At 43.0% G+C, this 14,589-nt stretch overlaps 1 protein-coding gene across 1 annotated transcript; it reads right to left on the bottom strand.

The window, feature by feature from the left end:
* Positions 1-3,260: 3,260 nt before the first annotated feature.
* Positions 3,261-13,541, bottom strand: LOC121569982 (ras-related C3 botulinum toxin substrate 3-like). Its single transcript, XM_041881382.2, has 6 exons — positions 13,335-13,541; positions 5,716-5,787; positions 5,509-5,626; positions 4,285-4,347; positions 3,911-4,070; positions 3,261-3,688 (listed from the first exon to the last, which is right to left on the bottom strand). Exons 1-6 carry the CDS (start codon positions 13,367-13,369, stop codon positions 3,558-3,560), a joined length of 579 nt encoding a protein of 192 aa, XP_041737316.1. The 5' UTR covers positions 13,370-13,541; the 3' UTR covers positions 3,261-3,557.
* Between the last annotated feature and the right edge of the window lie 1,048 nt (positions 13,542-14,589).

Below are 14,589 nucleotides of genomic sequence, written 5' to 3'. Positions count from 1 at the left end.
GGTGGACCCTCGAGCGCGTAGGCCGTACTGGGGAGGCACTTGTGGAAGATTATGAAGGGCGGGATACTCTCACCAGCTGCACTCACACAGTAGTGCACGGTAATACGTTCCATTGTGTTGTGTTGCTGCTGTTGATAGATGCGTTTCCTGCCTTTTTGACAGAGAACTTTCTCCCTGGACTTGGGCTTGTCCGCAAACCCCGTCTCATCGCAGTTGAAGATGAGGTGCGGCTTGTGTTCTAAGCCGTGGCTGACGAAGATAGGCTCGTAGACATCAAAGAAGCCCTTGATGGTGGCAGGAGTAGCACCATGTACCCTGGCCCGGTTGAGAGTGTTGGGAACCCTGGCGCTCAGTTCAGGGTGGCGAGCCCTGAATCTAGACCACCAGTTGTCACTCAGTCCCCTCTCCAAATTGACGATGGTGCTACGGCCACTCTCCTTTATAATGGCCACAACCAGAGCCTTCACCACAGTCCTGCTGATAGGAAAGGCATGGTCGGCCATCCAGAGAATATGAGATATAAGGGAGTGCTCTTCCTCTATGGTTATTGCCAGGTTGGGGTGATGGGCAAAGGCATATTTGTTATTTTTGTAATCTTGGAGAGTGGTGTGAGGAATCCCTGACTCACGGGCAACTTCTCTAAGGCTTATTCCAGCTTTTACTTTCTCTACAGCTTTCTCTAGCGCTTCCCTGGAGTATTGTCTCCTTTTTGTTGTCCTCTTCTTTCCCTGTCCTCTATCCTTTCTGCTTCCATTTCCTGACATTATTTCCTTTCAAAATAAAATTAGTTTTGTTTAACGTTATTTATGAAACAAAGGGAAGATTTCTAAGCTAATAAAAACACATAATTACCTTCGCCTTAGTTGAACCGAAAAAAAGTCTAAACAGAGATCTAACTTCACACGTTCTCCCGATTATACAAACGGTGCGCCGCGAAAACAGTTTGAAAACACAAGTTGCCCAAAGTCACTTCCGGCGTGTCACGAAAATGTAACATTTCAAAATAAATGTCCCCGATGTCATAGTAGAAAAGTGTAAAAAAATAACCCACATGTATTTATGATTTATGAAAAACATGTCTATTTATTAACAATGATTCATATTTGTTTATATTTAAGTGATATTTTGGTTTTAAAAATGTTCCATGGTTAAATAAAGATGAACACATTACTGTATACAGTGAGCTGAAACAAAACATATTGATTGTGTGTCCATAAAACCATAGTTCAGTCTACTCACTAGAGTCCACAGTATCCAAAAACTAGTGAGTTTAAACATAAAGCTGTGTCATAGGAAGCGTTGCTACACTTTTACTGTAGCCAAATAGCACAGAAAGGTATCACTGGGTCATATGTAAAAGAAAAATATGTAAATTAGATATTCTTTGGTAAATGTTTAATATTTCACATATATTTTTACTACCATAATTTACCAGCAGGGGGAGATTACTGTAATCTGAGATATATATATATATAGGTTGTTGTAATGCGCTACAGTGCTGTTGAGTGAAAACCTGAACCAATACTGCAACACCAGATGGCTACATTAGCACATCATCATCATCATCATCATCACCATCACCATCATCACAAGCACAACAAAGAAAAACGGAGCTACAGCTATTTTGATTTGATACTTTCAAATATGTTTATTTATTAATACCTTTTTAAAAATCACTTTATACACATGTTTAATGAAGAGGTTTAGTTTGATAACATTAAAGCAGGTATTAAAAAAAGACAGTTCCTTTTTTCGAGTTGTTCCTTAATCAAAGTTCAGTAGATTATCACTGATGCAACACAGAAGCATGATGCGGGTTAATTAAAAACACACACACACACACAAACACAAACACAAACACACACAGAGAGAGAGAGAGAGAGAGAGAGAGAGAGAGAGAGAGAGAGAGAGAGAGAGGGAGAGAAAAATACAGATGTTCAAACAGCCTAAAAACATATTAAGAACGCATGTCCTCTTGGGAGCCTTTAAAGTAGATAGGATGTATCCCAAATGGCAACCTATTTCCTATATAGTGCACTACTTTGAAACAGTGTCCATAAATACATATACAGGTAATCGGGTACCATTGGAGACACACCCTTACTTAAGTAGTCTGGGTTCTGCAGCGAGAGAGAGAGAGAGCTTGTCACGATTTGGCATGCTAGTTCAACAAAAACCAGTCTTCGCTATGGCACATTGTCAACCTTTTCCCCCTTTTAGTGGGTTTCAAATGGAGCATTTAAACTGACGCTGAATAACTGCCAAGCAGGGACAAAGGAAGGAAAGAACAACGTCTTGTTGTTCTGTGCAAACTGGCATCCTGGATGGAAGATACTTCCTTTGGCCTGTGTGTCTCAAGAGTCTCGGAAATAAGAGCGCTGATCTAGAATCAGTTTAGTCTTTTACATTATAATGAATAAGATTGTATGGGCAGGGGAGAACTGATCTTAGATCAGCACTCCTACTCTGAGAGGCTTTGTGAATCCGGGCCCTGGTCCCCAGGTAGGAGAGTTCCCATCAGTAGATACATTAACGTTAAGAGAGGAACATTCAAGATGGCAGGGAGCTTTTATCAATGACTACAATTTTGGTTTGCACTTGCAGGACATTAAGAAACTAAAACATTTTAAAAAAACACATAAAATAAATACAAATAAATAAAATAACAAGTTTTAAGGAAACAAATCATATTTCACATTGGACACAGAGGCCAGTTATTATGGGTAAGAGTTGTTCCTGACCATGTGACCTGACCTGGCCAGTAAAATCACCTGGTCCTACAGTACTATACTGCAGGGTTATAGCATAAAGCAATCACCTGTGTGTGTGTGTGAGTTCTGTATTTTGTCTTATAAAGGAAATAAGTTGAGTTGACCCATTGTGGTTGTTCTTCCATCTCCATCTAGAATGACCTCTCTCTGAGACACTGACCCGCTGAATTTACCCAATTGATTTAAGGCATAGGTCACACAGAATGGATGTAAAAGTCCTAAAAGTGGAGTTCAATTAATTGTGCCTTAGTCCGTGTCCCGAATGTCACCCTATTCCCAACAGGCCCTGGTCAAAAGAAGTGCACTATTTAAGGAATCGGGTGCCATTTGGGACACACCCTTTCAAGTTCTACCCACTCCTGGGTCAACAAGGGGCGGCAGGTAGCTTAGTGGGTAAGAGCGTTGTGCCAGTAACCGAAAGGTCGCTGGTTCTAATCCCCGAGCCGACTAGGTGAACTGTCGATGTGCCCTTGAGCAAGGCACTTAACCCTAATTGCTCCTGTAAGTCGCTCTGGATAAGAGCGTCTGCTAAATGACTAAAATGTAAAATGTAAATGTAAACAACCTATATCTGTGAAGGTTGCATATTCCCTACCTAGTGCACTACTGCTACCTTATAAAACAACACCCTATTCCCTACCTAGTGCACTACTTTTGGCCAGTGGCAAAGGGGGAATAGGGTGCCATTTGAGACACTGACAGACATCGATTAGCAACACTTTCTGTAAAACAGTAGATTCAGTTTTTGTTTCTTGCAGACCCCCCCTCCTCCTCGCCCCTCTTCTCTCAGAAGAGGGTGCACTTCTTGCGCCTCTTTTTGATGGGCGGCGGGCACAGGACGGCCCGGATGGCCTCGTCGAAAACGGTCTTCAGCCCCCTCTGGGTCAGGGCTGAGCACTCCAGGTACTTCACCGCACCTGTGGGGGACAGGAGACAGCCAATCAGAGAAGGGGATGAGGACGAACACACATTCAATTGGTCAGTCAGAAACCTGGACTCAAAAATAGGTGAGTTCAGCCACAGATGAACACTAGAGCTCAAAGAAGCTGGCAGAATAACATTCAGACACACTACATCCTCGCTCTTTCTCAAACTAAAACACACCACCCCCCTTCCACCCCCCCTCCACAGACACCCACCTATCTCCCGTGCCATGGCCAGGCCCTGAGGGTAGGTGATGGGGGACAACTTCTTGTCCCTCAGCCTCTCCACGGTGTCCTTGTCGTCCCTCAGGTCCAGCTTGGTGCCCACCAGGATGATGGGGGTGTTGGGGCAGTGGTGGCGCACTTCCGGGTACCACTGTTAAAGGTCACAGAGAGGTCAGAGGGTTAAGACCATTAAGGTCAAAGGGTCATAAGGTCGTAAGGTCTTAAAAGGCCAACATGCGGACAGAGGTTGTGGAGTTAGCCCAAACAGCGACATGAATGAACAGATGTATACTGTACAATGTGATGCTGACAATATTAGTGATATTACCATTATTATTATTTAGTAGGGTGATAAAGACACTCACCTTAGCTCTGACGTTCTCAAAGGAGGCAGGACTCACCAGAGAGAAACATGTCAAGAACACGTCCTGTAGGGACAATACACAGAAACAGACTTAAACAGGCTCATTAAACAAGAAACACTGCATGAAGAAAATGCGTTGTGATTTCTGTGACTCAGTGACTCTCTAGGCTCTGTACAGAAAGGACAGCAGTTGAAGAGACTAAAGGTTATGTAGGAGCCAAATAGGTAATATTGTATATTTGCATGTTTCCAATTCATGATGCATTTCTGTTGTATGTGTGTTTGCCATTAATCCCCTGTCAAGCGTGTGTACCCCCTCTACAGGCCAATGGAGAATACAGTTAAAAGGCATACATGCTCCAAGGCATAATGGGAGTGACTGGAATGGCAGCACACAGTCTTTTGACCATACCAGACCATGCTGTTTGTTTTTGATCAGAATACATGCATTTATGTATCCAGAAGAATGACAAATAAATGTGTTATTATTTTTCAACTTGAATCAAACTCTGGACATTGGATTTGTATGCGTCAAGACTAAGATTTCACCCCTCTTCATTGTGGCTAAAGGATTAGAATGGGAAATTGTATTGGGACAATTACATTCGAACATTTAGCCACTACAGGGTCTGTTGGCCTTCAGAGCAGGTACAGTAACCTTACAGAGGGTCTGGAGGAGTCTGGAGCTGGGGCCTCACAATGCAACACTAGTGTGTGTGTGTGTGTGTGTGTGTGTGTGCAGGGGTTCCTCTGGACAGGGATGCAGACAGGATGTATTACATTTACATTACTTTACATTTTAGTCATTTAGCAGACGCTCTTATCCAGAGCAATTAGGGTTAAGTGCCTTGCTCAAGGGCACATCGACAGATTTTTCACCTAGTCGTATTAAAGTGTGTTATAACAACACCACTCAGTAATCCTGGTGGTTGGCCTGTCACTGGTGTGACTATTAGATTACTATCCCCCCTTTCTGGCTGGATGGGTGGAACGCTAAAATAGCCCCCCTAATCATTTCCTGTGAAGCAGCAGGCAGGCAGGGAGCTGTGTGTCAGACGGAGCCGCTGCTGGGGAGGTAATGAGGACAACACAGTGGAATAACAGGAAACTGTGTGGAGAATGAATTAGGCAGACCCAGGAAGACACAAGATGGAGGACGTGGAATGTGTATGAGTGATACTGTATGAGAGATGGGAGTGCGTGTGTGGTTGTGTGTGGGTGTTACCGTCTGTGGATAGGACAGTGGTCTGAGCCTGTCGTAGTCCTCCTGTCCTGCAGTATCCCACAGTCCCAGATTCACTGGTTTCCCATCTACCATCACATTGGCAGAGTAGTTGTCAAACCTGAGAGTGCAGGAGGGGGAGAATATTGTTCAGAGAAGTACACACACACACACCATCATTGTAGTGAAGCTTCATGTTATGATACTCACACTGTGGGGATGTATTCTCCAGGGAAGGCATTGGTGGTATAGCTGATGAGAAGACATGTCTTTCCCACCGCTCTGAGAGACAAAGAGCGAGAGAGAGAGAGAGAGAGAGTTAGTTATTTCACTTTTGTTTATTATCTATTTCACTTGCTTTGGCAATGTAAACATATGTTTCCCATGCCAATAAAGCCCTTTGAATTGAGAGAGAGAGAGTTATCAAATCAATAAATAAAAGTCTATAGGTTGTGCTTAGCTGGTTAAGGATTATCCTGATGCACAGGGCTATAGGATGTGCTGAACTGGTTAAGTTGCATTTACAGTAGCTTGATTTGACTGTGTGTGGCTGTGTATGGTTGTTTGGCAGCGTGTGTGTGTGTGTGTGTGTGTGTGTGTGTGTGTGTGTGTGTGTGTGTGTGTGTGTGTGTGTGTGTGTGTGTGTGTGTGTGAGAACACAAACACTGTCCTACATAGACTTTTGGCTGGGGGGCACATTGGCAGACTGCAGCCCTCCCCCACACACTGATCCACTCCTATCCTCCTATCCTATCCCCTCTTATCACCCGCCGGACAGGGACAGGGGGGACACACAGTGGAAGCTTTCAGAGAAGAGAGCAACACACACTCACTATGACGGCAGAGATGATGGACAGAAGGAAGAAGGGATGTGGGGAGAAACAGGAAGAGTGGGGAGGGCTGATAATGGATAGCAGAGAGAGATGGACAGAAGGTGGAGGAAGGGAAAGTTGAGAGAGAGAGAGGGAGAGAAAAAGAAGGAGAGGGAGACGGAGAGAGAGAGAGAGAGAGACAAACAAACCAAAACAAAGGCAAAGTCTTCAAAAACGCTTTTGACTCAATTTGGCATGAGGGTCTGCTATAGAAATTGATGGAAAGCGCTGTTGGGGGGGGGAAACATATGACATTATACAATCAATGTACACAAACAACAAGGGTGCAGTTAAAATTAGCAAAAAACACATACATTTCTTTCCACAGGGCCGTGGGATGAGACAGGGATGCAGCTTGAGCCCCAACCTCTTCAACATACTGTGCCTTCGGAAAGTATTCAGACCCTTTGACTTTTCCACATTTTGCTACGTTACAGCCTTATTCTAACATGTATTAAATATCAAATTTACATAAGTATTCAGACCCTTTACTCAGTACTTTGTCGAAGCACCTTTGGCAGCGTCGAGTCTTCTTGGGTATGACGCTACAAGCTTGGCACACCTGTATTTGGGGAGTTTCTCCCATTCTTCTCTGCAGATCCTCTCAAGCTCTGTCAGGTTGGATAGGGAGCGTTGCTGCACAGCTATTTTCAGGTCTCTCCAGAGATGTTCGATCGGGTTCAAGTCTGGGCTCTGGCTGGGCCACTCAATGTCACGATCGTCATACGAAGCAGACCAAGGCGCAGCGTGAAATGCGTACATCTTTTATTTCAGTACTTTCAAATACACAAAACAACAAAACGAAACGTGAAGTCCTCGGTCATACACACAAACCAACACGGAACAAGATCCCACGAATAACAAGTGCACACAAGGCTGCCTAAGTATGGTTCCCAATCAGAGACAACAAGCAACAGCTGATTCTCGTTGCCTCTGATTGAGAACCACCCCGGCCAACACAGAAACACATAACCTAGAACATACCATAGAAACACGAAACATAGACTCTACACAACGAAACTAACACCCTGGCTCAACATACAAGAGTCCCCAGAGCCAGGGCGTGACACTCAAGGACATTCAGAGACTTGTCCCAAGGCCACTCCTGCATTGTCTTGGCTGTGTGCTTAGGGTCATTGTCCTGTTGGAAGGTGAACCTTCACCCCAGTCTGTCTTGAGTGCTCTGGAGAAGGTTTTCATCAAGGATCTCTCTGTACTTTGCTCCGTTCAGTTTTCCCTCGATCCTGACTAGTCTCCCAGTCCTTGCCGCTGAAAAACATCCCCACAGCATGATGCTGCCACCACCATGCTTTACCGTAGGGATGGTGCCAGGTTTCCTCCAGACGTGACGCTTGGCATTCAGGCAAAAAAGTTCAATCTTGGTTTCATCAGACCAGAGAATCTTGTTTCTCATGGTCAGAGTGCTTTGGGTGCCTTTTCGCAAACTCCATGCGGACTGTCATGTGCCTTTTACTGAGGAGTGGCTTCCGTCTGGCCACTCAACCATAAAGGCCTGATTGGTGGAGTGCTGCAGAGATGGTTGTCCTTCTGGAATGTTCTCCCATCTCCACAGAGGAACTCTAGAGCTCTGTCAGAGTGACCATTGGGTTCTTGGTCACCTCCCTGACCAAGGCCCTTCTCCCCTGATTGCTCAGTTTGGCCGGGCGGCCAGCTCTAGGAAGAGTCTTGGTGGTTCCAAACGTCTTCCATTGAAGAATGATGGAGGCCACTTTGTTCTTGGGGACCTTCAATGCTGCAGAAATGTTTTGGTACCCTTCCCCAGATCTGTGGCTCGACACATTCCTGTCTCGAAGCTCTATCGGACAATTCCTTTAACCTTGCTCTGACATGCACTGTCAACTGTGGGACCTTATATAGACAGGTGTATGCCTTTTCAAATCATGTCCAATCAATTGAATTTACCACAGGTGGACTCCAATCAAGTTGTAAACATCTCAAGGATTATCAATGGAAACAGGATGCACCGGAGCTCAATTTCGAGTTTCATAGCAAAGGGTCTGAATAGTTGTGCAAATAAGGTATTTATTTTTGTTTCTTTAAATACATTTGCAAAAATTTCTAAAAACCTGTTTTCACTTTGTCATTATGGGGTATTGTGTGTAGATTGATAAAAATAGATATTTAATCAATTTTACAAGAAGGCTGTAACGTAACAAAATGTGAAAAAAGTCAAGGGGTCTGAATACTTTCCGAAGGCACTTTGTATATCAATGAATTGGCGAGGGCACTAGAACAGTCTGCAGAATCCAGCCTCACCCTACTAGAATCTGAAGTCAAATGTCTACTGTTTGCTGATGATCTGGTGCTTCTGTCCCCAAACAAGGAGGGCCTACAGCAGCACCTAGATATTTTGCACAGATTCTGTCAGACCTGGGCCTTGACAGTAAATCTCAGCAAGACAAAAATAATGGTGTTCCAAAAAAGGTCCAGTTGCTAGGACCACAAATACAAATTCTATCTAGACACCGTTGCCCTAGAGCACACAAAAAACTATACAGACCTTGGCCTAAACATCAGCGCCACAGGTAACTTCCACAAAGCTGTGAACGATCTGAGAGACAAGGCAAGAAGGGCCTTCTATGCCATCAAAAGGAACATCAAATTCGACATCCCAATTAGGATCTGGCTAAAAATACTTGAATCAGTTATAGAACCCATTGCCCTTTATGGTTGTGAGGTCTGGGGTCTGCTCACCAACCAAGAATTCACAAAATGGGACAAACACCAAATTGAGACTCTGCAAAAACACCAAATAACGTAAAACATAAAACACCAAATAATGCATGCAGAGCAGAATTAGGCCGATACCCGCTAATTATCATAATCCAGAAAAGAGCCGTTAAATTCTACAACCACCTAAAAGGAAGCGATTCCCAAACCTTCCATAACAAAGCCATCACCTACAGAGATTAACCTAGAGAAGACAGAGTTTACCTTGTATCTTTATTGACCTTTTATTTCAGTATTTGCACTGTCTCTGTGCACACTCACAGGGCCCTACACACTCACACACACTGTCACTCCAACACACTCACTCAATAATTTGCTCACACACACATAATATGCACATACATTTATACTGACTCTACACACCTGCACAACCACTCACATACAAGCTGCTGCTACTCTGTTGTCACGCCCTGATCGAGAGAACTCTTGTTGGTTGGGTCAGGGTGTGAGTTTCTGTTGAATTCTATGTTATTGAATTTCTAGGTTGTAGATCTAGTTTGAGATTTCTATGTTTGGCCGGGTGTGATTCCCAATCAGAGGCAGCTGTCGCTTGTTGTCTCTGATTGGGGATCATACTTAGGTAGCCTGGTTGCCTACCTTAGTTGTGGGATCTTGACTCGCGTTTGGCTTGTTGTGTTGTAGCCACTGTTTGAGCGTCACGTTTCGTTGTTTTGTTATTTTGTCAAGTGTTTATTCTTATGAATAAACATGTACGCATACCACGCTGCACCTTGGTCTGACCCGTCTCTCAACGATCGTGACATCTGTTTATCTTATATCCTGATGCCTAGTCACCTTACCCCTATACATATCTACCTCTATCACGCCAGTATCCCTGCACATTGTTAATATGGTATTGAACTGACCCTGTATATAGTATGCTTACCCCTATACATATCTACCTCCATCCCTCCAGTATCCCTGCACATGTAAATATGGTATTGGAACTGACTTTGTAAATATTTCCTGTATATAGTTGCTTACTTACTTACTTTATTGTGTATTTCTTATTCTTATTTCTCATGTTTTTTTTATTCATTGTAATACATTGTATTTTTTTTATTTTTTTTTATTTTTTTAATAAATGTTTTGGGTGGGGTAGATCAGCTTAATATTGCAGATAGATTGTAACTTCCATCAATGTAATTGTCTGCATCAATTCCAATCCCCCATGTTTTTTTTTATATATACATACACATACACATATACACACACACACATACATACACACATAAAAAAATATATATATTCCCCTTTATTACTTTCCAACCCCGCCACCCTTTCCCCACTTGGAGTAAACTAGTGAACAACAATGCCTAGGCCTCTACTTCCAGCCCATACCTACTATCTACATTTTATGGACACAGTCAATTTTACAGTAATTACATTTTGTTTGTTCTTTCTCCTGAACAACTTCTACTCTCAACCTCTCCGATCATTTTCATGATGTCCATCCGGTTTGCTTCTATATGCCATATCTTTCTAACTGTGCTCCTTCACAAAAGCTCCCAACCTACAACCCATACACTTATTATGGACACAGCGTGCCTACATTATTAGTTATCTTGTTATTGTTTGTTGTTAGTTGTTATTAGTCCCATCCTTCAATTCCATTCAACACCTCACATCTATCTTTTAACACCATCCATATAGGATTTCTATTTGCCATATATATTTCAACTGTACTGTGATGTCTTACAAAAGTTCTGAACCTTTCTATTCTCATTGTTTCTACAGATTGTGAATTGAAAATAAACATTTTTGCTAATAGTATTATTATGTTATTGATCGATTGACTATGACTTTTCAGATCACCCAGTAGTGCTATCTGCAGGGTTAGCGCCAGGTAAATATTGCAATCCTTTAGCCATTCCTGGACCTGTGTCCAAAAACAAGCTACAAATGGACAGTACCAAAACAAATGATCTAATGATTCTGTCTCTTCGCAGCAACATCTGCAGAGCTGGGAAGATTGTATCCCCCATATAAATAACATTCTATTGGTAGCAAGAATTTTATATAATAATTTAAATTAAAAAATTATACGTTTTGAATCCGGTGTCGTTTTTTGCATATCAGTTCATAAACACTATGCCATGGGATCGGTACGTCAAAAATCTCTTCCCAACTATTTTGCAATCTATATGGGACGGCTGCCAATCCTTTGGTCCTTAAATGAAACTAATATACCTTTTTATTTATCACAGTTTTCCTTAACCAATTATGTTCTTTAATGCAAGACCGACAGACAAGTTCCTTACTTTCTCCTCCTTCCACTTTCCTCTTCCATTTTTGCGGTAAGGCTGCAATTATTTGGTTGTAATTTTGGGTAGAGCAGACATTTCCATATATTTTTGTTAGCTGCATGTGCGACATAACTCCACCAGTCCTACCGATGATATCATTTGCAAAGATTATACCTTTTTTAAACATTTTGTCAAAAAAAAAAAACTTTGCAATTGTAATACATTGTTATAGATTATTTCATTGTTGGGTTTTGAGTTTGCAAGAAAGGCATTTCACTGTACTTGTGCATGTGACATTAAAACTTGAAATCGAATTTAATTGAGAGAGAGAGAGAGGAGAGAGAGAGAGAGAGAGAGAGAGAGAGAGAGAGAGGGAGAGAGAGAGAGAGAGAGAGAGAGAGAGAGAGAGAGAGAGAGAGAGAGAGAACAGAGACAGAAAAGGAACATCTCAAACTAGATGTTTCCCATGCCAATAAAGCACTTTCAATTGAATTGAGAGAGAGCGAGAGAAGGAGAGAGAGATAGAGTCTTAGCTGAAGAGGTCTCTGTGCATCCTCCAAACCAGGATGTAAACATGTCATTTCTCAGAGGGTGGAGAGAAATGAACTCCAATGAGAGGTCCCACAAAGAACAAATATGAAAAAGGGAGACATTAGCCTCTGTCCCAAATGGCTCCTTATTCACTATGTATTCCAATAGCTTCCTTATCCATCCCCTCTGTACCTATTCCCCAGGTCATTGCTGGGTTAAATTTTAAAAAAATGTAGTTCACTTCTTTTGACCACATCTCATTGGGAATATGGAGCCATTCGGGATTCTAGCTAGACTCGAGAGTCACCAAGAACAGGACATTGCTCTCATACCTCTATAGTAACACTGTCGTTACTATAGTTACTATAGTAGAAAGAATACATATGGGAGCAGTCAGCCTAGTCCATCAGGACACACAACTGCAATGCGTTTCAACTACTAGAGTATTCCTCAGGCAGCGTTACTATAGTAACACGTCAACTTCATTACTATGTGTTGAGAACGCATTAGGATACAAGGACATGGTAATATAATGCTGTTACTGGAGTAATTACAATGTTATTACACAGGAATAAGAGCAATTTCATGTCGATTGTTGTGCTACCGTTTTAGCACCACGTCTGTACCCCCTGCTATCGGAAGACTCCACTTCACATCATTACCTGTGTGTGTGTGTGAGTGTGTGTGAGTGTGTGTGTCTCTTGCACATCCTCTAACAAAATCCTAGACAGGGCCCCCCACAACCCTGTTTACCTATGCTATGCAGTGCAGTACTGTGTACCCTACCTCCTCCACACACTACCCAAGATCTACACCACATCCACACCAATTCACAATGTAGCAGCAGTAAAATAAACCTGTCTTTCAAAGATGTATATGGTAGAAAGGCTATATAAACACAGTATCTTGCATAGGTGCCCATGCCCATGCCCATGCCCATCCGTAGCCCGACGCCTTCGTAGGAGCTGGATGTGTAGGTGTGAAAGCATTACATCATTTAATGAGTCTCAGCCAAGACCTCCCGACATTTCTGCAACCATGCACATATTTATGTATATTTCACAATTTTGCACACCAAAAAAAAAAAATCGTCACATATGGGTTTATAAATGTTGTTAATCGGAGAAGCTTTAGTTAGATATTGTTTTTATATTTCAATGAAACCTTCGAATAGCTATAGTTAAATTTCAGACAGAATATTTCACAACCCGCCCTTATAATTTATTGTGCAAAACCTGGCGAAAATTTTGGCAAATACATTGATAACATGTAATCACAAAGTAGGCTAACAAAATTTTAATTAAATTGCTCAACATTCATTTCACGCTCACGCACTTTGATGAGAGAGCGGATTCTAGCGAACTGAAAGCCGCCCCAGCCCTTATTGCAACAATTGCCCTCTCACAGACTCGAAAAAACACAGTCTTACCCATCGCCCACCACGACGCATTTGATGGCCTGCATTTTGCAGAGGGTGGTGGTATCCAACGCCTGACTTTTCCCTGCGTTTAAATATGACAAATTGTTTATAATTTCTGATATCGCTAATAATAAGTGGATTGGTACAGCTCCTCGCGACAAGGCTGCAGTAGCGGAGCGGAGGCAGTGTCGAATCTCGACGGAACCTCCCGGAAAAGATCGAACGTGTTTAAAGGGAAAGTTCTATTTTCGCCCCAACAGCACTTGAACTCTGTAGACGACAATGTGCGCTTCCCAAATTACACCCTATTCCCTATGTAGTACACTACGGGCCCACGGGGCTCTGGTCAAAAGTAGTGCACTATATAGGGAATAGGGGGCTAGACTCCGTGCAGAGTTCTGGTGATGAAGGGTATCAGGATAAAACAACCAGCCTAGCGCGCACACGCACACACACGCACAGAGACATACGCACACGCACAGAGACACACGCACATACACACACACCAACACACACACACCTCAAAACAATCCATCAATAACCACAGTTGACACACTTTGTAAGAATTTGTTTTATTGCTTGACCTAACATTAGGACAACCTATACCAAAAATGATTATAACTGAGCACAAACAGTAAATCAAACCTTGTACAGTCATTATAATCATAATCATAGAAAAATGGTCCTCTGGCCAAAACCCACAGCTCCATGTCTGGTGGCTGCAGGACTATGTCCCAAATGGCACCCTATTCCCTACACAGAGCACTACTTTTGAACAGGGCTCGAAAGTAGTGCTCTATACAGGGAAAAGGATGCCATTTGGTACGCAGCCTGCAGGCCTTTACAAAGGTCAACGAGAGCTTGAAGGCTGCGTCCTGATTCGCCACCCTTTTTTCTCCTGAAGTGTGCACTGGCACTTTTTTTGCACTGACTTAGCAACGGCGGAAACTGCCCCCTCCCTCCAGCCAACGCTTACACCAATCCTATGCTTTTCAGTCTATGACAGGGAGTGTGCAAGCCAAGTGGACACTTTGTGAGCAGGGAAGAGAATTGGGACATAGCTGAAGAATGGGAGCACTAAGCAGAGTGGGCCCAATCCTAAACCAAAACCTTGACCCCTTATTCCCTACTCCCTAGTTTAGATAGGAAAGGATTGGACAGGTACAAGCCATATGGTAACAGCTCCACCTTGCCCTCTGATAGGGTAGGTGGAGTTTTGAGCCACCTCGATGACACCGTGCTGCCTGTCTGCCCCTGCTCCAGA

This window comes from Coregonus clupeaformis, chromosome 7, assembly GCF_020615455.1.
Source record: "Coregonus clupeaformis isolate EN_2021a chromosome 7, ASM2061545v1, whole genome shotgun sequence".
NCBI classification, from domain to species: Eukaryota; Metazoa; Chordata; class Actinopteri; order Salmoniformes; family Salmonidae; genus Coregonus; species Coregonus clupeaformis.
The sequence above is the reverse complement of the archived record's forward strand: the minus strand, read 5'-3'. Positions and strand labels throughout refer to the sequence as shown.

Bases quoted from the DNA above. Each gene is read 5' to 3' on its own strand.
- LOC121569982 (XM_041881382.2), bottom strand. From the start codon at position 13,369: ATGCAGGCCATCAAATGCGTCGTGGTGGGCGATGG. The intron at 5,788-13,334 runs GTAAGACTGTGT...TTTGTCTCTCAG, and splicing joins TGCGTCGTGGTGGGCGATGG to AGCGGTGGGAAAGACATGTC. The intron at 3,689-3,910 runs GTGGGTGTCTGT...TGTCCCCCACAG, and splicing joins GGCCATGGCACGGGAGATAG to GTGCGGTGAAGTACCTGGAG.